The 24,229-nt window shown below is 42.0% G+C and overlaps 1 protein-coding gene across 2 annotated transcripts; it reads right to left on the minus strand.

Moving 5' to 3' along the window:
* Positions 1–855: 855 nt before the first annotated feature.
* On the minus strand, positions 856–17,072 carry PLEKHB2 (pleckstrin homology domain containing B2). 2 transcript variants are annotated; one of them, XM_054834957.1, is made up of 8 exons: positions 16,931–17,072; positions 13,431–13,478; positions 12,674–12,826; positions 11,773–11,875; positions 10,781–10,820; positions 8,234–8,323; positions 6,965–7,076; positions 856–4,892 (listed from the first exon to the last, which is right to left on the minus strand). In XM_054834957.1, exons 2-8 carry the CDS (start codon positions 13,465–13,467, stop codon positions 4,756–4,758), a joined length of 672 nt encoding a protein of 223 aa, XP_054690932.1. In that variant the 5' UTR covers positions 13,468–13,478; positions 16,931–17,072; the 3' UTR covers positions 856–4,755. The 2 variants fall into 2 exon arrangements, with proteins under 2 accessions (XP_054690932.1, XP_054690934.1); XM_054834959.1 differs by lacking the exon at positions 16,931–17,072 and adding an exon at positions 16,692–16,769.
* Positions 17,073–24,229: the final 7,157 nt, after the last annotated feature.

Consider the following 24,229-nt stretch of genomic DNA (forward strand, 5'->3'; position numbering starts at 1 on the left):
AGCATGCTGGGGACAACAGCGATGTGTACTCCTACGTTAACTGATTGGCTGAAATAACAGTTTTGTTTTCATGCCTGCTCCACATTAGTGGCTAAAAACCCCCCATCCCTCAACAGTAAAAACAAAATGTACATAAAGCAAGGATAATGGTTTACAAAATGTACTGTGGTCCTTCTGACAAATAGTTTAATTTCCAGCAAACGAACAAGATAGTCTGCCTTTAGGTGGCAGAGCTAGCTGGGGTCACTTAGTGTCTGTCTAAGCAAACTTACTGATCGTACCCAACTGCACTGAAGCAATTCATAAACAGGAAATACCAATACAGCAACCAGTAGCATTTTGTCCAGAGCAACATCTGTGCTCCAAGCTGCTTACTGTAATAACTGTAAAACAGTACAAATCTGTTGATTTGATAACACAATGTCAAATGGTAAATCTGGATTGGCATTGCATATATCCAAGATTAAGCATTTCTGAGTCAAAGCCTTCAAACCCATTAAAAAAGAAATAGGCCTTAATTCTAATCTTGGTATAGTGGTGTTAGTGTGGAGTTACTTCGCTGATTTCACAGACATTACATCATCTTTATTAAATAGTAACCAAGATGACTGATGTATGTCAGCCTGATCTCTAACTCCAACAGCCACAGCAGTCTTAGTTCATTTTTTCTACCAAGTCAAGTCAGCTTTGTAATTGCTTAGGAAAGACTGGAGGTGCACAGAATTCCTCATGGCACTGTTCCTTGCAAAGGAAACCTGTAAACTGATTGCATGTTTGAAAAGCATATACTGATCTACTGACTAACTAAATGAGAAATGTTGAACAAAGGCTAGTAAACATGTCACGACAAAACAATTACACTTAAATATGAATTTTATTGTTAAGGGTATTTTGCTATAAATTAATAATGAGAATGAGGACATAAAGTAAAAGCAGCATTTAAGAAGTTAGGATAGTGCACAAGAACATGAAGTTTCAGGGGGGACACACACATTTGCTGCATGCTACCCTCCATGACTTACACATACCCATCTTAGTCATATCATGAGGAGGAAAAGCCACACATGGATTTGAGGAACATGGGTGTGAATTTTCTCCTTTACTCATCTTGCTTAGCTGATTCCATCACCTATTGAATCTCTGCTGAAGAACAAACAAAATAAAGCCAGTGTTGTATGGTATTTAGGGTAGCTCCATCTAGATGCAGCTCAGAATGTGCTTCAGCATTAGAAAAGCTGAGTCTTTTTACCCCCTCCTCTCCAGTTCATAAGCCTTTACCTATTCGCTAGAAGAGGCTGGCTCCCTACATGCCATGTTTAAGTAAAAGAAGCCACTAGCTATGTTTTCACATGTAACTAAGAATTTGGGAGGGGGCTCTGGTTCACCTCTTTAATGTGGTCAGACTTAGCAGAAGGCTGAGCATTTCCACCCCAGTCTCTGGAAGCCTGGCTTTGTCCAGCTGTCCATAACTGAGAGTCCAAAACTAGTCATAGGTGAGTATATAGACTCATGACCTCTGTAAGCACTGCTATTTAATTCTGAACAGACTCTTAACTGCTATACAACAGATTTAGTCATCCTTAACTGATGGCATACACTGCAAAAAAACAGTGGCACTGTACTGGCTGTGGACCTCCTATAGCTTTAGGGAGGTCAACTATTGGGCCCCAGGTAGAAAGGCATGTGCTTGGGTGCTATGCAGGTGTAACTGGAATCACAGCATCATGAATAGCACCATTCAGAAACAAATACCTGTTTAGTACTATCATTGCAATCTGTTTTGAAAATTACCTTGCCGCACCCACTGCCTCTTCCCACCACTATGGTCTCACCTATCCTACTGATATGGCAGTCCCCCCAAGCTCCAAAATCCACTCTGCGCCTGCTTCTTCAGCTCACACCAGCATCTACACAAACTGCAGATACAGGAAGTATGGGACTGGGCAGAGAAAGGCTATTTGAGTCATGACTGTGGATCCAGCTGGACATTACTATAGATACGACCAAATCTCCATTCTGCCCCTGAGCAACAGGAGGTATGGCCATGTCTTCAGGAAGCAAGTCTGAGCTTTAGCAACCAGTGAATTCAAGTGGCTATCCCCATGCTGCTGCTTTGTGCACCAAGACATTTCCACTTCTGTTTCTTCAGTGAGATCAGAAAGGCTACAAACACCTGCAGTAATACAACTACTCTCTTGATTTTATGCTCTAGCACAGTTTTTTTGCTTTCTAATTTCTAAAACATCATTTCTTGCTTTGAATTCGACCCAGGAATGTTTTGCAATCAACAGTCTTTATCTTACATACTTCACTTGAAGAAACGGGGGACCTAGATACAGATATCTCCTGAAAGCACAAGAGGCACGTTCCCCTACTGTGATCAACAGCTCTTGGGGAAAAAACCAAAAAGCAAAACCAAACCCCAAGCAATAAAACTTTAAACTTAAAATTACTAGCTGATTTACTTTGTGCTATTCTTTCACAATCATTATGAAACTGAAAAGAAAATAATGATCAATTGTTTTATTCTCCCCCGCACTTACAGGCTAAATACCACACAGGTAGAAGAGGAGATGGAGGCATTCTGCAGAACTAGTTATATTGCAAAGCATAAACTAAACAGCAGTGTAGACCTGTAATCAGCTTCAAGGTTATCTCAAGGCTTAAAAAGGGTAGAAATGTTTGTTCACTTCAGTTCCAGGCAGTCACCATCTCTTTCTGAGCTCAAGAGTACCAGGCCTCTAAGAGAACTTGAATGGTGTACTCAAATTTTTTTTTTTGTTTGGACTATCAATAGGAAACTTCTGCTTTAGTCCTCTCTTGACCCTCCAGCAAGTCCTTTTCAGTACATACCACTGGCAGAACAGATGCAGCTGGTATTAATCTGTGAAAGGACATCCATGCACATTGGTACACAGTTCTGAGCCAAAGTTTCTTGAAAGAAGTTTACGTTCCCTGGATTAGGCCCACTCCTAGTAATGCAGCCAAGATTACACTTGTCTGTTTCCTTCCAATGATTTCAGTTTGTTGAGTTGGTCTTAAGAGTCATGAAAGCTTAGTGCTTCCCCTGGCTGCTACCCAAACTCTTGTCCAAGACCTCTGTTGCTTAAATATGTAGGATAGAGCTAAGACAGCTTTAGGATGAAATGAAAAAGGTTGGGGCTTGATCTAAACTTATATGGGTGCAAATTCTCATTTGTTTTCATCTTTCCTGACACACCCAAAACCCCATGAACCTTAAGGAAATTAACCTACTTCTGAATGAAAGCATAAGACTTAACATATTAAAACAGTATGAATACAGGAAGCCAGAACTGGAAGTATAAAAATAAGTCCTCTTACTATAAAGAGCTCAACTTAGGCACCCTGTCTCTTTTACCTGAATAACAAAGCATGTGCATTTCTTCAGAGCTTTCTTTCCCCTGCCAAGCACAGCTCAGCTATATGGATTATAGCAGGATAAGGTGATAGGCCACATAACACTCATAACAGTTGCACTCCAGGTTACAGTCCATAGTATTGTAACATAGCCTACAGGAGCACATCATGTAAGGAACCAGACATATAAGCCAGCTGGGTTCCTTGGAGTGTTTTCCTTAAGTCATGGAGGGAAAAAGAGACCTGCTGAATGTGAGGGGGAAGTGTGCATAGAACAAACCCAGGCTCAGCTGTGCTCAAAACTAGTTGCAAATAACAAACCTGGTTCAGGAAACCTTGGAGGCTAAGAGGCTGACATGCTATCCTAGCCGTGGCAAGGCGGCTGATACCAAAGTGCCTGTGTGCAAGGCCTACTTGTGGTGTTTGTCTCTCCCCTCTTGACTATTACTGCCTGCAGAGGGGTTCTGGTAGGCCCAACAGGGCAAGGGTTGTTCACATTAGTTCTCCTCCTGCAGGCTGCAGAGTGATAGCAGTAATGAGCAGAGACACTAGACAATGGCCTCTTCCTCAGCAATGCAGTTGGTACAGTGTCTGAGGCAGCTGTTCTCAAGACAAGGAAGACCACTTGCAAAGCTAAAGATCCATTACTTCCATCTGACCGGAGAAGAGTGATTCATTATAAAGAGGGAGGTGGAACAACAAACATTGGTCTTCCTTGCCACTGGTCATTCACATTTCTGGGAGAATAAAAGAACTGAGGAGTGCTGTTGCTTCTTAGCAGTTTGCTTATACATTCTCAAAGACAACTTCACCTGGATGGTGTGAGATACAGGTATAGGACTCCATCTAAGAAAATATACTACTATCTGCAGGCAAGTCTGAAAACAAAAAAATCCTCAAGCATGGCTGACTACCTAATGCCAAGGAGTTTCTGCTGAGCTGTATGTTTGTCCAGGGGATTTTGAGAAGCCAGTAGTACATATATACTAATGTAGGGCTCCTATAAACCTCCTATTTGGACCATATTTTAGACCCCCCAAAAAATCAATTTTTTCTACGGTGTTTACAATAACAGTCTATTCATAAAGCTAGTGACTGCTACCATGTTACATTGGTGCTTATATTGATCCTTATCAGTACAAATCCTTGTAACTCCAAACATCAGAACAGAATTCAAGAACAGCACGTGCCATCTCCAACCACTTAACTAAATGGTGCCTTTAAACTCTCCTTAGGACAGTTAAGAATCAGTTATTAAGATGTCACTACTGAAAAATAACTATTGCATTTCTTAAACTTTAACAGTAAACAACATTGCCAATATATTATTGCACACAATAAAGGTTTTTGGAACTACAAAGATAAGGAATGGGTAATCTAGAAGACCCAGAATAACGATCCCAGAGCCATTCCAGTTGCTGCTCCAGCAAGCATGCCCAGTGCAAGATCTCCATCGCTGTCACGGTAACGCTCTCGAATAATGACATGGTTTGCAGGGGGTTGGCCATAAGGTCCTAGGTAATAAGAGATCGTTAGGAGAAGGGCAAAAGAAAAGTATATCTCAATACCATCCATGGCGATTTTAAAACGTATGCATTCTTTCACTCCCTTCCATTGAATGCTAAGAGGATGTCAGCTACAAAGGCAGAATACATCTCTGCTTTGTATTCAGCCTCCACGTTTATTAAATAAATCCAGAGGTCTAGCAAGCCTTCTAGCCTCATAAGAGTTTAGTATCTGGGAGGAAAGCTCATCACAAAGGTAAAACTGAATATTGTTCTGCATTTATATTAACAAAGAACCTATGAATTATTTGTATCATTCTATCAAACAGTGGATTTAATGGAAGAAATGGGTCTAAAAATTGATTCAACCTTGAAGTTAAGGCAAATAGTGTAGTTCCCCCCCACCCCAAAAAAAATATCTTTGGCAGCTCTTAAGCCAGTGGTTTGTCAGAAACTGTGTATCAGTTATTTACTCTACAACTACTGCCTACTACTTCAATTCAGCCTTCACATCGCAGACTGATCTGTTGTGTGGTGACAGCCGCTACATTTCTTTGCAGCTGAAGACTAGCCCAGTAGTAAGGAATTAACCTAAGACTCAAGAAACTGCCAATTGACCCTTGCTCTGCAACATACTTGTATAAGCTCCAACTGTCATGTTTTGTGACTTAGCTCCTACCTGCAAAGCAAACATAATAGTATTGCTTTCCCCTCCAGACATTTCAAGTATTCTTGAAGATATTGCAATGTTTTTTGTAGCAGATACTGAAGCAATACAACTAATACAACTGGAAAAGGCTCTCACTGACTCATTCAACAATGCATGACTGGGAACCTTATGAGAAGGATCATGTCAATTCACAGAATGAGCAATGAAGCCAAACATACAGGGGTTAAGTTAGTTGCTAGGAGTGAACTTGACCCCAAAGATTTAGTTGTGGTAACCCTAGTGAAAGAAAACATCGATGTTTGGTTACTATGCCCAGCCTATAACTAGTAACTTAACACACTGGATTTGCAAACTGTTTAGGAGAGTTGCTGTTTAATGCTGCATTTTTATCATACAGGTTTCTGAGGCTTGATTTCCAAGGCCTGCTGGTAGTTTTTAAAAATGGTTCTTGGGACTTCCAACAAGCTACTGCTTTTCAGTTGCTGAGAACTAACAGAACCCACCTTCCTCTGCGTTTGTATATATATGACCTGTGTCTTAGGACTTCACTAACTTAGCTGAGTAAAGCTTTAGGCTGGTGCATCTCCTTTGTAATAAAAAATGGAAAAGGTAGATGAAATAACCTGACAAATGTCAAATGGAAAAAAAAATTCCCTCAGAACTGAAAAAAATTCTGAACAGAGATTCTTGTTTGCAGAGCCAGATCATAAACAGTAAGTTCAATCTCCTGATTGGGCTGTAAAGTTCTTCTATGCAAAGCTAATCCTAAATTAAGGTGTCTAAGCTTGAAAGCACACCCTTAAATTTTAGTCTCTTTCCTCTTTTATTGGGATGGATAGCTACACAAACCTGAACAGAGCAATAGAAGACTTCACAAGGCTGAATGTACTGCCTTACAGCAATTCCAGCATGCAGGTAAAGAACCAGTTACCACCATGCTTTGGGAGTCAATTTACCTTTGAAACTTGCATTTAATTCTGAGGTCATAGCTGAACATCAGTATTAAAATAATTAAGCTAGGTATAAGAGCAACCGATGAATCAAAAGCTCCATCAATGCCCAATGTGGAGTACTGAATCAATCTTGTTCTGGCTCTTCTATCTTTCCTCAGAAAACATGCTGCCTACTGTAGTTAGAGAGTTCTGTGTGTTTCAAAAAGAGTTTATGAAGTAATTTAAATAAGTTGGGATCACACTGGGAAGGTAAAATTATTAATACAAATTTCACTGCAGTCATTTTGTTGTGAAAGGGTAAGGGGACTTGGTTCCACTGACAAGTCAGGTTTCTTTCTGCCACTCTGTTGTGCAGAAGTGGTGGTTGGTAAAGGATGACGATTAATATAATTAAAGCCAGAAAGACTGACTCAAATAGCTTCTACAGGAAGGTGAAGGACGTTGTTGATACTGATTACCTTGGTACGGATACTGATAGGGAACAGCATAAGCTTGTCCATTGGAGGCATAGAAGACTTGAGGACCAGTAGGATATGCACCATTGTACTGATCGTAGCCATAGCTGTAAACCTGGTGAAATTAAAAATGTCCATTACAAAAGTATTCTTCATTATATATTTGATTATGCACTTTGTTCAATTGTCCCTCACTTCTAATGTAAAGTTTCACTAAAATATCTAGTCTATACTGATGCAGTCTATCTACTTCCTGGAAAGTATTTAGAACAGCTGCTTGAAAAACTAAGTGCTCCTAAGCAGCATTCACTCTCCACTCTTCCTGGATATTGAATGGCAGAGGCAGAGCCTGGATCATAAGGCAGGGCCACAGCAGCCTTTCCAGCTTCTCCTCTCCCCTTGTGCCAACAAGAGCTCTCTGGAGAGCTCAGAAGCGCCAGGTAGGCAGCAGCTGATCCCAAGAAACTCCAACCAACTTTCCTCTAGCACACTGCAAGTAAATGTCAGATTCAGGACAAATACTCTGTAGCTGTACATTTTGGAAGGAATTTTGTTCTCCAAAAGAGGCAGCCCACTGCCAGCCCCAATACTGCTCCCAGTACCACATCTAGTTCTTAACAACTATTTTTAACAGTGAGGGGCTGGAGCAGAGCACCTGTAGTGCAACAAGTAATACTACCCCAAACCATCCCTTTGTGTATCACTGCACGTCAGTCAGAACATCCAGAAATCCCCAATGCATACTGGTTCAGCCCCAGTGCTGTTCCTTCTCCTCTGCAAAAGAACTGTGCATCCAGGAGCTAGTTACTGTGTTGCTATGACATCTTGGATACAACAAAATCCTTGTGTGTTAAAAGTAACAGCTCCAGTCCTTAAATCCTATTTTTAAAACTCCTGATTTTATACCCTTCCAATGCTTACACAATGTGAAAGTGTAGTCATACCTCTTTATGTTAAAAGCTGCATGGCCAATATTTTTCAAGATTAGCCAAATAACTTCTGCCCTGTCTCTAAGAAGCTTTATTTTCCAAGTTCACTGAGCAGCCATCCCTTTATATACCTCCTAACCCAATCTGCCTCCTCCTTTTCAAAGGAAATCAAATAGGAGTGACAATAGATTATTAGTGCCTTACTCTGACTCTCCTTTTGTACAAACCTTAAAGCAGGCTCTAATTGTGAAACACAGCACTTTGGGAGTACAGTTTGAGTGCTTGAAGGATGGTTGCTTTTGCTACCTCACTTATTTTAATACTTCCTGACTGCAACTCTTACCTCAGGCGATGGTGTGGCATAAGCTGTATAGGGAGGAGGGGCTGAGGAAATGGCTGTCTCATCATACATCACATCAGATCCCACGTAGCCCTAAATACCATGGAAAGGTACCAGTTATCACCTTTTCTTACAGACAGCCAGTTAGAGTAGAGCAAGGATTAAAACTTACTGACCCCAAAGAGAGAGTAACCTTTAGACGTGCTGCGTGTTAAGCAAGCAGTGAGTACCTTATAAAAGTGCTGCAAAAAGAAAGTACCTGGGCCTGGGACAATACAAACGCCTGATCAACCACAGGAAGGAGCCATAACATTTCTTGCCTCTGTGTGTGCACGCACATGCATATGTGTACATGCGAGCACACCGACTCCTTCCATCATTTCATAGCTTCAGTTTTAGAAATTACCATCTTGTTCATCCTCTGTTTTCAGATGAAAAAAATTCTTCACAACTAAGCTAGCTGCTTCCTGGCACCCTTGAGTGATATCACGAAGTTCTGCAAGAGCAGACAAAGGAAACAAATGCAGTAGCCAAAAGTGGCACCTGAACGTTTTAGTAGAACACTGTCACAGTTCTTAGCCATCTCTCACTTTCTGTCTGTGAGGAGACATAAAAAAAAAAAAAATACAGTAAGAGAGGTTTCAATGTAGGGATTTGGGGGGCTTGGCTCTTCTTAGGGAATTACTTTGCAAATGCCACCTATAATTCTGGTCCTTTTTGAAGGCAGCCATGAGGCAAAGGTGATAACTTTCTTGAATCCATCTACAAGGGCCTCTCAAACATAATTAAGATTTGTTACAGTAGCCTTGTATTCTTGACCCTAATATCAGAAATGTACAGTGATGCTCTTAATGCCTTATCCCAAGAAAATAAAACAGGTCCCTTTTATTAATGTAGAAATGAACACTTTAATAGCTCAATAGAGAACATTCTTATTGTCTCTTGTACCTGGACTGTAGAAAAACTTTTGAGGGCATACTATAGCCATATCCCAGGTCAAACTTGTGGTGGAGATTCTAAGGGGTGCTTGAAAACACTGTTTAAAGCACTATATGAAGGGACAGGTATTTCCACCTGAGAAAAAGTCCAGCAAATGCTCCCATCTTAGCAGTAAATGTATTCTGTTCTGCTACAGGGAACTTTGTACAGGTATATGACAGAAGCCTGCAAATGTCTGTAAATGACACACTTCTCAATCACCCTGCTATTCCAGTAAAGTTATGAGGAACTGCTGGATGCTTGGTATTTTTGAAAGCTGTGTCAGATACCTACAGATGGACTCTAACCCAATTACCTGGTTAGTTCAAATCCTTGTTGGAGACCTTTAATAGCTTTTTGGAAAGTGCTAATTTATGATACTACTTGTACAGAGAGTTACCCGCCCTACTTTCAGTAGCAGGGGTCTACCTTGGCTGACAAAGGTGATGCACTGGAAAGTTTTGAATGCCATCTAGCAGGGCTGGCAGCTGAGTTTGAGACATGAAAAGCAGCAGCTCCTAATTCCTGAAACCAGGAGTCACCATCTCACTCATAAGCAAGATAAAGCCCCTGAAACTAGAGCAGACAGACCATGAGTGTTGTGTCCTCTGCGTGAGGACAATTCCTTCACTTCTCATTTAACACCATGAAGCAGCGTAGCATGGCTGCAACCAGAGGCAATCATGTCCAGGGTAGTTTTGCTATGACAAGTGTTTGCTTTGGATATCTACAGGTATCAGTTATATCATATGATGAATGCCTAAGTACAGTGGCAATGTTAATATGACCCATCAAAAACTGAGATAAGCTTCTACAAAACCCAGCATTTCCCCATGAAACAGAAACATCTCAGGTTGGTTCTGTCTAGCCATCTAAGGAAAGCTAGTGCTGGAGAGTACTCTGGAAGGCAGTCTGGAGGAAAAACAAATTAACAATACACACAAATGGATGGATATGGTTCCCCAAAAATACATTTCTCTAGAGAACTCCAAGACTCACGGAGAGGCTTTTATGATTCCTGACCTTTTCACTCTCCACAGCTAGCATGCCGATGCAGAGGTAGTATACTCCTCAGCGGGCCTGCACTCCCCTTCAAGTACCTCTTGCTCTTCCCCTAGTCTCCACCAAGAAGCATCCCACAATGTAATGGATCTACATTAACAAACACTTCTTTGCAGTAGGCTTCCTTTAGCACTGCACTTGGTAGGCAACAAACACCAGGAGTGGAAAGTGCATCTACAGTGGTTGCAGAAGATTTACTTTTTGCCCACAGCCTCAGTGCCCACTTCCCATACAGACCAGCTTCCCAAACGTTCACTTCCACCCAGAGAGATCATTCCCTGAAATCATTCACTTCCACCCAGCATATATTTGCCTGGACTCAGCTGTAAGGATAACATATCCTTGTGATCCAGAAGATCATTCTTCTACCCACCCACAAGCTTTATCATCATGCTCATGACCCTGTTTTTCTCTAGCAGAGGAGGATGGAACATGATTTCAGAAGTGAATTGCTGGATGACACTGACGTGCTGCTTCTCTATCACTATAAACTCTAGGTAGTACGCTTACTGTGTTTGTTCTGGCGTCCTGGAGAGCAATTTTCCATGCCCTGCAAAAAAAACCCCTGTTGTTTAGTGGAACACTGATAAAAATTAATGCCACTTTATCTTTTTAGGACTATGAAAAAAAACAAAGTTAGCAACTAGAGGTACTGCAGGAGCAGAGTTTAAGATACTGCATACGTCAAAGCCTAATGATACACTAAAATGAATACACAAAGGTGTTACACCAAGATTAAGAAATCATTACTTTCTCTGCAGAGCTGAGAAGGAATGAGGAGGAACACGAGAAGGAACAGATGCAGTTTTGAAGGCCCTTACTGCAAGCACAACAGTCAGGTAATATGCAGCCATGCTCAGGATAAGGTAATAGGAAGAGATGCACCGGAAAAGTTGTATCTCCTGCCTGAATAGCTGTATCTGTGCTGACTAGTGAGTGTGGGTCTTGACGGTATTACGGTTTGACTAGAAGGTACCTATACTTCACACAGATACTCCCCTGCCATCTGGCTGGGAGCATGCTCAATGCACCACACATACTTGGCAAACACTGACAATAGAAGTTATCGCATATATATCACATATACACAGCCAAGCTCAGTTGAGAGTTCACAATAATGGAGTATTCTTCCTTTCACTACTGATTGTGATATCCTTGGACTGTGCAGGGTGATATAATATCTGAAGAATGGGAGAAATGAAAAAAAAAAATCTGTTCAGCAAGTCTTGCATTAACCATATTCATAAGGTTCTTTTACTTCTCCTCACCCTTCAGTGTTTTCAGTGACTTAACTTGCAGTTAGTTTGCATAAGGTAGACAACTTCTTATAGGAAAGCTGTATTTTTGTCACTGTCACTTTTGTCACTACTTTTACTTTCTTGTAAACTTTTAATAAACATGTCTCTGAAAGTCTGAAGGAAGGAAAATAATTAGGGAGAGAGAAAAAAAGAAAGATAAAAGAGGAAAAGGCAGCAAAAACCAATATTCTCTGGCAGACTTACAGGCAGTCATCTGCACTCTCTGCACAGAGGTTGACTGTCTTCCCATCACGGCAAACAATCTGCAGTAAACAGTCTCTCTGCTTCCCCTCTGGAGGCTGGAAATCTGAGTCAGAAAAAAAGAGATGAGTTATGAAATATCTATAACCAGAATTTCATGATCCCATTTACAAGAAGAGAGACAGTTTATGCAAAGTCTGGACAAAATAAACTAAGGCCAGTTGTAGCTGCTTTCCCTGGCATCAGAACAAATTACAGAAGGAAAAGAGCTGTTCTCGATCTTTAGAGTGTCCTGAAAGTAAGTAGCTCTGAACATCATTCCTAAGAAATGCAAGTTTCTTACAGCATACCCAATCCATACTTAGCAATAAGTGCTCCCCAGTACTTGTGTTGGCATCAAGTACTAAGAAGTGCTAGAAGTGAACTTAGAAATACTTGAAAAAAATCTGCTGAGGTTTCCCATTTCTAGTCCTGCCTCTCACTCCAGCCAGCACTGTAATTACACCAGTAACACTCTATAATCAGACACACAAGTCTGCTGTGAATATCCCATTTTCACGTGCATGCCAGCCACCTGCATATATGGTATGCTGTCCTCACTGTGTTTTAAAAGGAAGTGTCAAACCCTAACCTAATCTATCACATGGTGATCCCATACCCTGGGTATCTATAAGGGAATTTAGTAGTTGGTTGGTTTTGTTTGTTGGGGTGGGGGTTTTTTTTTTGGAGGGGGGGGTAGGATGGGGGTGGTGGGGTTGGTTTGGTTTTGTCTTTTCACAACAATGGAGTTGCACGCTTCTTGGACATGTTTACTACTGCAGTAGTGTTGTAAATGGTATGCTGGGCAGGCACTGAAGTTATCAAGGATCTCTGAATACACAAATCGTGAAGGTTTCATTATTACCTCGACATTCATTCCCCACTCTGAGGTTGATGCAATGGATTCGCATGTGGATTTTATCTTCTATATCATGGCGATTTTGATCATCATAGAATATTAAGCGGCCATCAGACCACAGGTCAAACCAGTTCTTCTTCCAACGCCGTAAAATAGTACCTTAAAAAAATCAGACAGTCACTTTTGAGGGCACATATTGGGAAGTGTTTGTGTCCTAGAGTTATAAAAAAAATAAACCAAGAAATCCTTCACAGTTGCCCCAGACGTTCTGAGCTGCCAAGCAAAATCCTGTACTACAACATCCCCACTTCAGAACATTACAGAATTGGGTTCCATATTTTATCTAGTATTCAAACTCACAACTGAGTTTAAGTGCATAACCTGGTGCTTTAGTTCTAACTTGCTGCAAGAACAAGCAGAGGGCATGACTAATTGAAGACATTAAGTTAAGGTGTCAGGTAAAGTTTCCAAGTCTCCACTTATACAGCACTAATTACAAAGCAGCATCTGAAGCTGAATGCCACTCAGACACCTCAGATATGGTATATCCTGTTTCCCACTGGTATACCCAAAGGTAACATAGAAATGCTATCATGACAAGTCATTTTGTGAAATGTCCTAAAGAAAAAAAAAAAAGCCAAAAATCTCAAAAAACAACCCACAGAGCTAGAGGCTTGTTTAAGAAAGACCTGGGAATTACTAAGTTGCTCTGAAGAAGTTAGACACAGTGGGCAGAAAAGGAGGTAAAAGGGTCATGACTTACTTTGCCGGAGCAGCCATCCACTCTTCACAAATGCCATTGTTGCTTAATCTAGTGAACAGAAGAGGAAGGTGAGGGGGGGAAAAAAGCACTCTTCGGTATTTCACAGTAATACATTAGAAAGAGGCATCTCAAGGTGTAATATCATATATTGTAGCTGCATACACCCAGCTACTATTGCAGAGAGACAAGGTAGATCTCAGCTGAAGATATACAGTAAGGCACAACTTATTTTAGGACTTAACAAATGTGCAATTGTAGCAATCCAACATGACTATCAGAGACCACTTCTAAGTTTCACTGGAAAACGCACAAGCTTACAGCTACCACTCTTGCAACATGGGGAAGAGACAGACTGGAGTGACTGCTGCCTGACTCACCACCAGTTCCGGTCATAGTTCTCTTGACATGTATGTGCTTCCTGTATTCTGCAGTCTCATGTTACTAACCATCCTGACTTCTTCACTAGCTCCCTTTTTCTGTACTTCCTCTTCTGTTTTTTTTCATTCACTGGCTTAAAGTCCAGCCAAAACAAAAGCCGAAACAGTTTAATCTTAAACAGGGAGGAGAAAGCTAGTTTTATGACTTGTATTTCTTCCAAATCGTCGCTAGCTCCCTACAAGATGAATTGAAATAAGTAAAAGTTAAGCCCATAAAGTGAGATTCTCATTTCTCCTCAACTTTTAAATGAAGCTTGAAATGGCATGGGCAGGACCCTGCATTAAATTCAAGTTATCACACATGACATTAAGCACTCAGCTACTGCACTCTGGTTTATGAGCATGCTAAAGAAAAAGAGATCAAACATAGGATATATTGGAGGACGAGTTTTTATTTTATAGCATAATGCTGTTCTGACTATTGTACTAAAATAAATTAATAAAACACAGCTATCTGGATGCAATTGAACTAGAAAAGCAAGAACAGAAGCATTTTAAGCCTCCCTTGAGAAGGCTACCTTTTTCAGAAATTATTTGTGGGGCTTGTAAGCCAAGATGAGAGACAGATACTTAAACCTATCAGCTAACATTCTACTTGTAGCTGCATAAGAAGAGAGGGGGAAGGTGGCGTAGTAGATTTGATAAACAGAGGAACTCCTCCCAGGCAAGGAATGTGTTTAAAGCTGGGTGGGGAGGGAGGAAGAGAGTTTTGTTATCTTCTAGGAAAATACAAAGTTAGTAAGCATCCACTTATTTTCTGATAGATGTATATATGCCGTCTATTGGATATTACTTGTAGCTGTGTCCTCTTCGCAGTACTGGGCAAATACTGTAACACACAAGTAAAGACTGTAGCCAGCAGGATTTCATATTGAAGGAATGCCACATTTGGCACAGGCTCAGGTGTGATGGTGAGAACCACCTGCAGGTAAAGTTTAAACTCCAAGATAAACCTCTTACTCTTGGCTTTTGTAACAGCTCGCCGGGAAAACAAACATCTAGCTGACAGCCCATTGAAAGGGAGTGTCACACTCCTATCCTATTCTCCCACTACCCCAGTATATGCTCTCTCCCCAGATTCTCCTTTACAAGGAAATAGTCATCTTGGTCTTCATTTTCACAGAAATGGGTCTCTCCAATTGTGCTTCCATGTCTTCCAGTTTGCCCATGAAGGTGAAATCACTGTTTATTTCCAGAGGCCTTTTAATAGTCTAAGAGCCAATAAGGAACTCGCATGAACTTCAGTTCTGTTGCAAGTGCTAGATTAGGCCATTGAATGTTTATTGCTGCCTTTAAACCTACCCTGTTACACAACAGCATAATTAGATTTGACGCATAAAGGGGAAAAAATGTAGAAGAAAACATTTCTCTTGAAAAATTAAGCTCTGCCTGTGATTTCAGAATGCCCCACCATCAGTGCCTCACATTACAGAATGCCTCACAGCTATCTGGGGCTACAACAGCAAAAGAGCCTTCTGCAGCTGTATAGCACCTTGCATGTAATCTCAGATGCAGCAACTACATTTTCCCAACACAGAATTTAAGTGCCCAAAACTGCAGCTCTGCATAGAGAGCAAGGAATAACACCAAACAATCTGTCAGCACTGAAGTAGGAGGTGCAAAACCAATTAGATATTCTTCTCTGGTCCTTTTTAAGCACAGGCATTCACTTGAAGTCCTATACAGTATTCACAATCAACCCACATTATGTTTAAAAGAGTATTTGCAGAGAGAACATAGCCTGGCAAGATCAGCTGCAACTGAGTATTATTTGCTTGTTAAACTAGCTCAGTGCAACCAACATGGAAAATGGGATTTAAACAAAGATAAATCAATTTATCACCAACTTCAACAGAATTTACTTGGTGACTGAGATCTAAAAGTAGTAGCACGCTAAACTGAATGCAAAAGTAAATGCAGCAAAGGGGTGGGGCTGTTCCTTCCTGTTCGCTGGAACAGCAGTTTTCCTTTTTTGCACAGAATATAATGTAGAATATCCAACAGTCTTTTCCAGTTCACTTCTTGTTCTCAAACCCAGTTGGCTGGTAGGAAAAGCAAAGTTCAAAACCAATCAAGTGTTTCTACCTGCAGCTTGTAATTACTAGAGCAATTTCAATTAATGCTGTCAAACTAGCAATGGACCCAATTCTGCAATCTGTGTAGATGGAAGGGGCTTAGACACACAGACCTAACTACAGAGCTGAGTCCCAGGCGACCAGCTGTGCCCACTGACAGCTCACTGTTACTTTATTCCCAAGATTTCAGGTAGAGAACTATACAAAGCTCAAGGAGTGTTCAAATGTAACCCTATGTGTCCCCCTCCCCCTTAGAACACAGAAAGTTTTCTATTTTTAGAACTTTCTGACTCTGCACCTAGCTACATGCAGGCCTTTTAGCCTAGAAGTTGAGTTTATTTTTTACTAGCCAATGCCTAGTTCTACTGAGAGATGTGGCTCTCAGTTCAAAACCTCTCCATGCATGAGCGAGTCAGTGTTCAGGAACAGGCGGTCTAGAGAAGCACCATCCCACCTCGTCCCTCTCCCACCGGGGACAGCTCCACCGGACAGGCCTGCTGGGGGCAAGCTGGCCCCGGGCCCGGGCTCGCTGTCTTCCGTCTCACCCCGCCGTGCCGGCAGGCAGCTTGCCCACACACTGCTCCGCCTGGCCAAGGTAAAGCGGTGGCTCCGCTCCCCGCGACCCCCCCCCCTCCCGCCCCGAGCGCTTGCACGCTCCCTCCCCGTCACCCGCCGCCGGGCCGCGAGCTGGGCGCGGCTAGCTCGCCCCGCTGAGGCCGCTGAGCGCTGCCCTGAAAGCTCCGTCTCACCCTCCGCGTAGCTGGCAACCGGGCCGACAGAAGGGACCCCGGGAGAAGGGACCCCGGGAGAGTCTCTTCCGGCCCCCGCAACTGCGGGCCCGCCGGCCCCGGCCTGCCCCGCTGACTTTCGCGCGGCTGGCGGCGGTCGGGCCGGGCCGGACCGGGCCAGGCAGCCGCACAGAACCGTGCCCCTCGCCGCCGCCCCCCGCCGCCGTGCCCCCGCGGTGTCGGGGCGCCGCCGCACCTACCTGCCGCTGCCGGCCCCGCTCCCGCTGCCGGCCCCGCTCCGCCAGCGCCAGCGGCAGCGCCAGCCCCGTCCTGACGTCAGCCCGCCGCGCTGCGCCGCCCCGGCCCCGGCCCCTGCGGACGCACGGCCCAGGCTGCCCCCGCCGCCGAAGCCGGGGCCTTGCGGGACGCGCCCTGTTTTCCGTGCGGCCTCGCGGCGTTTGGGGGGAACGCGCCGGTCCCTACTCGGATCCCTCCATGGGGGAAGGTGTGGTGCGGGACGGTGGCCCAGTTTACGGTTAATGTCTTCCTCCCCCAAGACACAGTTTCTCCGTATTTTAAATGCATCCCGTTCTGCACAGGTTAGCAGTTGGCACAGTGTCAGCCCCATCATACTATGACACTTAGACTTTTTTCTTCCTATCTTATGATAATGAAAGGGACATTTTCTGATCTCCTGACATGGAACTGTAACAGAGAATGGCAGAATCATTTTGTTCAAGCAATCACACAAGTATACAAGGCCAGAAAAGGCCAATTAGTCTGTGACCTCTTACATAAAACAGCCAGAAGCTGGTTCTTGGTGATTCTTGCATGACAGTTTTAAACTCTATTTGGGTCAGTGCTGCCTGCATACTGGAAAATCTGAACGGATAGAGAATGCGCTGGGTCATTAGTTAGTTATCTTCACAATTCAATTTGTGTTTTCCATTTCTAACCCAAAATATATGAGATAGTTGCAGTTTAAAATGAGGAAAACCTGTTATGGAGATGCAGTATTTCCCCTGGATGATGGAACTTCCTATTAGAACTTTTCCCAGGGTCATCCTGGTAACATAGGAGGGAATATTGCTCCTATCATCACAGTAAGTAAAAACAAAGAAAAAAAATCATTGGTTAGTTTGCTTCAGCCAATCTCTTTTTGTTTTAAAACTGGACAATACAGAAATAGTATTCATCATAGTTACAATTTCACTTAATCTGTCAACAAGCTCCTAGACTTCCTCCTACCCATCTATTCTCTCTTCTTCAACACAACAGCAATTCTAACTAGAAATTACATAGAAAGCCTGTGATAGTGTAGTTCATGGCTCTACTGTAGTCTGTGCTTTGATAAATCTTTGAAGTACCATAAAGTGGTGAAGGCAGAACAGGAGGAATAAAGAGATATCCTCTATCTGTGAATAGAACTGCAGGTTTCAGAAACAGCAAGTAAATGAGATTTGTGTAGATCAAATTCTGTTTATGTAGGAGTCCTTTCTCTGAGACTAAAACTGTTCACCTTTCATTGCTGAAAAAGTATGTTTTGGGTTAGAGGTGGAAGGTAAGACAATCTTTAGACTGGGGGAGGGAGCAGTTTTCTTCTGGAACGAAAAATACTCCTCTTGAGGATTGGGGAGCCTCAGCAGATCCTATTCTTGACGAGCAGTCACTAGGGGGCAGCTGTCTTTTTGGCATGTGTTCAAAGCGTTGGCTGGCTGGCATCATATAAAACTACTTTTCAGGTTAGTTTTAAAACCATTTTAAAGTTAATTGAGAAACTGTCATGGGTGTTTCCTGAATGAATTTCCTCCATGGGCACAGAACATCAAAATTTTGTTTAATAGCTCTTTGGGACCATGTCCTGTACTTGGAAACTCAGTTAGGGCTGTGAACCCAGAGTCAGGGCCGTTGTCATGGAAGTTCTGTGCCACCCAGGTCCTGTCTGAGGGTGCACAACAGAGGCACAGATCCAGGACACACCAGATCTTCAGTCTGCCAGAAACTCAAGCATATGCTGAAAAACCATGCAAACATATATTAGGCTTATCATCTCATTAAATTCTGAAATGTTTTGATTTAAATATATTTGGATCTACATTTGCTGATGAAACATTCATCAGGAAGTTTCTAACTAGCTGTGCTGCAGAGCTGAAGGCCTGAGTCTTAGTATCCTGGGCAAAAGAACTAGAACATTTAGATGAATACTATTACAAATGTGGATTGTTTTCAAATTGTTTGCCAGTGGAGCATGGAAGTGAAAGCTTTTGTTGAAATTTTAAGCCTATTCATAATCGCACTTTCAGTTTGGTCACATTCAAAGCATGGTGTAAGATTCATCTCTCACTAATAACTTTTAAAAAAAGTTTGGAATGTTTCAGAGTTACCAAACCCCCTTTTTTTACTCCTATTGTTGTCCTGAATCAAAGAAACCAAGGGTGAAGTTCAACTTGCCAGTTTGGGTTACAACGTACCAGTTAAAATTCAATTGGAAAATTACATTTCTAAACACCTAAGAAGTTGCTATTTGGAAAAATTTATTTGGAAAAATTGAGCCATATGGTGACTTCTAATTCTTTGTCATAACACAGCTGACATAATGCATCTCTTCAACACATGCTAAATTTTGACTGCCATCAACATAAGCATTTGAATTTTCACAATCATTTGAGGGTCTTCATAGATTCTTTATATGCTGCTGAAATTTAAATTTCAAATTTCCTACTTTGGTTTGTAAAATATAATTTGACTCTAAACCAAGCAGAATACACATTTTCATTATGGATAAGTAAATTACTTTAAACAAAACACATGCCAGCATTATTAAATACTTAATTAATGCTGCTAATACTACTACAACTAATGCAGTGCTCAACCAGGCTAAAAAAGTCATATTAAGAATCAGCATTGCTTGCAAGTTAATGAAATGAAAAATATTAAATTCAAGAAAAATATTAATGCACTGATCAAACAACCGTGGTTGCAACAGAAAGATCAGGAGAGCTGCTGCTGGAGAACACCTGAATAAGGAATTAAAAGAACTAAGACTCCAAATGTGTGATATGGTTATTACTGTATTTATTCATTTTTCAAAGCTTAAATATGAAGGTTAAGGGCAACTTGAAAGTAGTTAGGCATTAGGTGAGAATAGCAGAGCAGAAGATAGGTCCAAAAATAAAGCAAGCTTGATTGTTTGTGAAACTAACCAACCCTGCAGTAGTTTGTACATAGCCTATAAAGTTTCCCTGATGAGAGGGAGATGTAAAAGAACATATTTCTAGTTTTCCAGAAGGTTGTATTGTCTTAGCCATGTATATAATAGTCCGAAACAGAAAGGTAAATCATAGACTTGGACAAAAATCTTTATCCAGGCTGCCTTAACGTACTTCCTTCTCTGCAGTGGAAAAGACTCTTAGCTCCTACTATTCCTGAGGGTAATTGACCTGCACCCAGGATTAAAATTCCTTGGCACATTTTACCTGCAAAAATGAATCTGCATGATCAGGTTTTGTCACATTGTCACGTGAGATGAGTGTCTACTTATCAACTGAAGGGGGTTCTTGTGGTGTCGTACGGAGGTCCTGAACAGGACCACAGTATGCAGGCAGTGCAGGGCAGCCTTCACTCTGAAGAACTACAATCCAGACAGATCTCCTAAAAGGAGTATTGTCTTACATGTGAGGAGCTGAAGTGAAGGGCCCAGATTTTTAAACTGCTTTGGGTTTTGTTTCACTCAAATTTGCAAAACATCATGTATCCGTATAACAAAACATAACATGTAATTGCAAAACATAGCATATCTGTGTAATATATCTGGAAGATGAAGTTTGCTTGCAGACCGCACAAACATTCTGCTCCCCCTGAATGTAGCTAGTAATAAGACCCCAGCAGCGCAGACTGTAGCATGTGCTAGCAGCCAAGCTCCCAGAGATCATGGAGGCATACTGTGATTGCAGACACACAGGAAGGACTGTGACACTCATCTTTCCAGCTCTCGTTAGCCTTGAGAGCTGGATTTTGCTAAAGGTGAGGTGAGCAACAATCTGCTGTGTTGACAGAACAGGTAAGCATTTCCAGAGCAATTCAAGAACTTAGACATCTATGTCTTAGGAAAATCTGTGGGCTAAGGCTTCAGAGTTGAGAAAAGCCTAAATTGTTTTTTCAAAATGTGACATCCCTTTGAGTAGAACAATGCCTGATTAGCTCTAGCATACTGAGAGCCAGACTGAGACACTTGCCCAAATGCATGAGAAGGCCATGGCAGAGGTGGAGGATGCTCCTTCTTGACCTATAACTGAAACCATGCTTCCTCTCATTTGCCTCCTCCTGGCTTGTGGTTTGTGGAGCACTCCAGACACCTCAGTATTCTTCTGCAATGAAATGATCTCTTCAGACGCTTAGTCCAGAGGAAAGAGTATGGAGAGTTAAATGCAAATAAGATGCTGTCTGCAGCTTGCTAGTGCGAGGCCAGTGTAGCTCTCCAGGCAGCAGATTGCAGAGTACACTGAGAACAACAGGCAAACAAAAAGTCCAGCCAAAAGCTGAGGAACTTTCTGGGTGAGACTCTGGGATTTCATTGTCAGCTTCTATTGTTCAGATCTGATTAAAAACAAAGTGGCAGGAGAAAGACCACGTGCTTATCAGATATCCCTGCAGGTCACACCACTAGAAAGCCATTTCACTGTCAGTGACGTGGCCTGTTTGGCAGGAACAGAGTTTTGGAATTCACTTTTATTTGTAGGCAGTTTTGAAAAGCATAGGATTACCAGGGATGGGCTAGGTCCTTTGCATCTTGCAGAAAAGTTCCTGTCTCATCGCAGCCATTCTGAAGAGGAAGAGGAAAAAAAACTTGTATGACACATCTCTGTTTTCCACTAATAACCGTGTGTGGGCCTGACAGTCAGCCAGCATCAGTGGAAGTGTTTCCTCCAAATTATCTGGGCTCTTACTCTCACCTTTACTTTATGTTGGCTGTACCATTCCATTAGCATTCAAAGATAGTGCTACACGCACAAAGGAGAGGATATGCACTCATAGCCAAAAGAAGGACATGGCAAAGGAAGAGGGAGAGATCAAAAGAGTAGTTACACTCCATTTTCATTGAAGGGACTAAAGCACAGGGACAGTAAGACTTAGACACAGTCACTTAGAAAATCTGTGCCAATGTGGTGAAACAGATCTACACCTCCGGTTGCCAAGCCACCATATATCTGCGTTCCCTCATCAGACTGCCATAGCCCAATGGCCACCACCGTAGAAGATGCTGATCTGTATTCTAGTCTATCATACTTGAACCTAGGTAAGAAAGCTTCAGTTACATGCTGCTTGTTAGTGATGATTTGGACTTGGAGCAGGAGTTGACTTTGGAAGAACTGTTGATGAGGGGGCATCAGTTTTGCCTCATTTCATTCTTGAAGCTCATTGGAATTGGTAAGTTAAAAGTCAATTCCCTCATCTTGCTCCGAACACCCTGCTCTGTGTGGTATTCAAATGTATATTGAGCCTGCCCTCTTAAACCCAGCCTGCCAAACACTGGAATCAGTGGACATCATCATGTTCTTCAGAAGGTTTTGCATTAGGCGCCATATTTTTACCCTTCTCTTCCAGCAGTCAGACATTAAAACACCTTGTCACAAAGTGAAGAATGACTATCTGTTGTCTCTTCTAGCTACAATGAAATGTGTAGGACGTGTTTGTGTTTGATTTCTGCTTTTTATAGGGACAGACTCCAATATCTGCATCTCCCAGAAGCCTCTGCATGCCTTTTGATTAAGCAGCAGGAGTTCTGGCTAAGAGTAGAGCTTCTTGACTGACAGTGTTTTATTTCTACAGCTGAGTCCTGAGGTGTTCTGGTTTTCTTTGAGTGAAAATAGAAAATCTGACAGCTACTTTGCAGAAACAGTCCTGAAAGAGGGCCAGTGCATTCTACACACTCAAACCCAAGTACTCTGAGTTCTTTGTTAAGAATAATTACTGCCAAGGTATATATTCCCACTGAGATCCTCTGACTGTGTTGCAGTACTAGGGCCACCACACAGCGTAGTGCCATTTGTTGTTGCTAAGACAAGCCAGAAGCAAATTTCCTCCCGCCAGGACAAGGAAAACGTCGACACAGAAGTGTGCCTCAGAAGTGTCTCTCTTCACCTACCCCTTTGTATTTAGGTCTCCTGAATGATCGTTCTCACTTAATTTTCATTCTTTTCAAACCTCCACTCTATCATTTTCAGTACCGGATATTTATCTTGCACATACATGGACATTGAAGCAGAAATGTTTTAGGCCTGTAGGTTGCAAGAGGAAGAACAGAGAATTCAGCACTTAGCATCAGCATTCAACTTGCAGAGTTAGTAGAAAGAGGTGGGCACCCAAGGAAATATGCAGAAAAATCTACTGTCTAAGCAAAACTACAGATTGCATATCAAGCTGAAATGTTCCATATTGAATCTGACTGTCATGAAGAGCAGTGCCCTTCCAGCCTGCACCTCGGTTTCCCTCTTCTAGAAAGGCTGCCAAGGATGGACATATATGCCTGGGTTGAACCAAGAAACATCCCTACTCTCCCTTGCCACTAAAAGCACAACAGTGCTACAGGGTCTGGCAGCCTAAATTTGCTAAGATAATCAGAGCAGAAATGTTATCTCCTTTTGTTTCCTTACTGTGTCAAGTTTGGAAGTATTTGCAGGTTTCTATAAAACACCATCAAAATGAAAATTGTAAAGATTTCTATTTGAAGCACTGAAAGTATTTCCTCTATGTTAATGTGTTGGGTCAGCACTGGAAGAGACAGCCCTTAATTAGAATGTAGTGAAAAATATTACAGACAATGCCTATTTGTGCAGTAGTTGGTAAATCTACAGAGGATAATGCTCTCCATATTATACGTTCTTTGCATATACAAAAGCTTAAGAGACAATTACTTGACAATTTCTATCTACCTTGCAGAAAGCATTCACCAGAAACCAGTGATGGGAACAATCAAGCTCCAGGCATGGAGCCAGCATGCAACTGATTTTTACAGTGTGTGGATCAATTGCTGAAAACCTCATCTATATAAAAAGACTTCTGAGCGCACACTAAAAGCTCTTTACATGACTTGACCTGTGATCTAACAACAACCAGAAATGGAAAGTTCTGTTGTTGTTTGTATCACAGTAATTACAGAGGCTTGGGCATCTCTGTGCTCTCTATGAATGCAGACAAAGAGGCAGCCCTTTCTCCAATAACTATCATTTCACAGACATGGTACAAAAAGGGTTAATACAACCCATCTCTGAGACCAACTCGCCAGATAAGGTGCTGTTTACTTATTTTGAACAGGTTGATGAGTTGGCCCCAAAGCAGAAAGCTGTTTTCCAAAACCATTCAAGCAAGAAAAGCAGATAGAGTGATTTCAGGGATTGTGGTTTCACTGCAGTTTTATTGCCAGCTGTGTCTGTATTTCAGGGTGCACTTTCTGGTTTCCCTCTCTACAATAACATTTGGCCAACATCCACGTTTTCAAAGAAATTATTTCAGCCAAAGACATAAGAGTTAGGGCAATATTTCAAACATTCCTTGTTCAA

The sequence above is a fragment of the Grus americana genome, chromosome 9, assembly GCF_028858705.1.
Source record: "Grus americana isolate bGruAme1 chromosome 9, bGruAme1.mat, whole genome shotgun sequence".
Classification (NCBI taxonomy): domain Eukaryota; kingdom Metazoa; phylum Chordata; class Aves; order Gruiformes; family Gruidae; genus Grus; species Grus americana.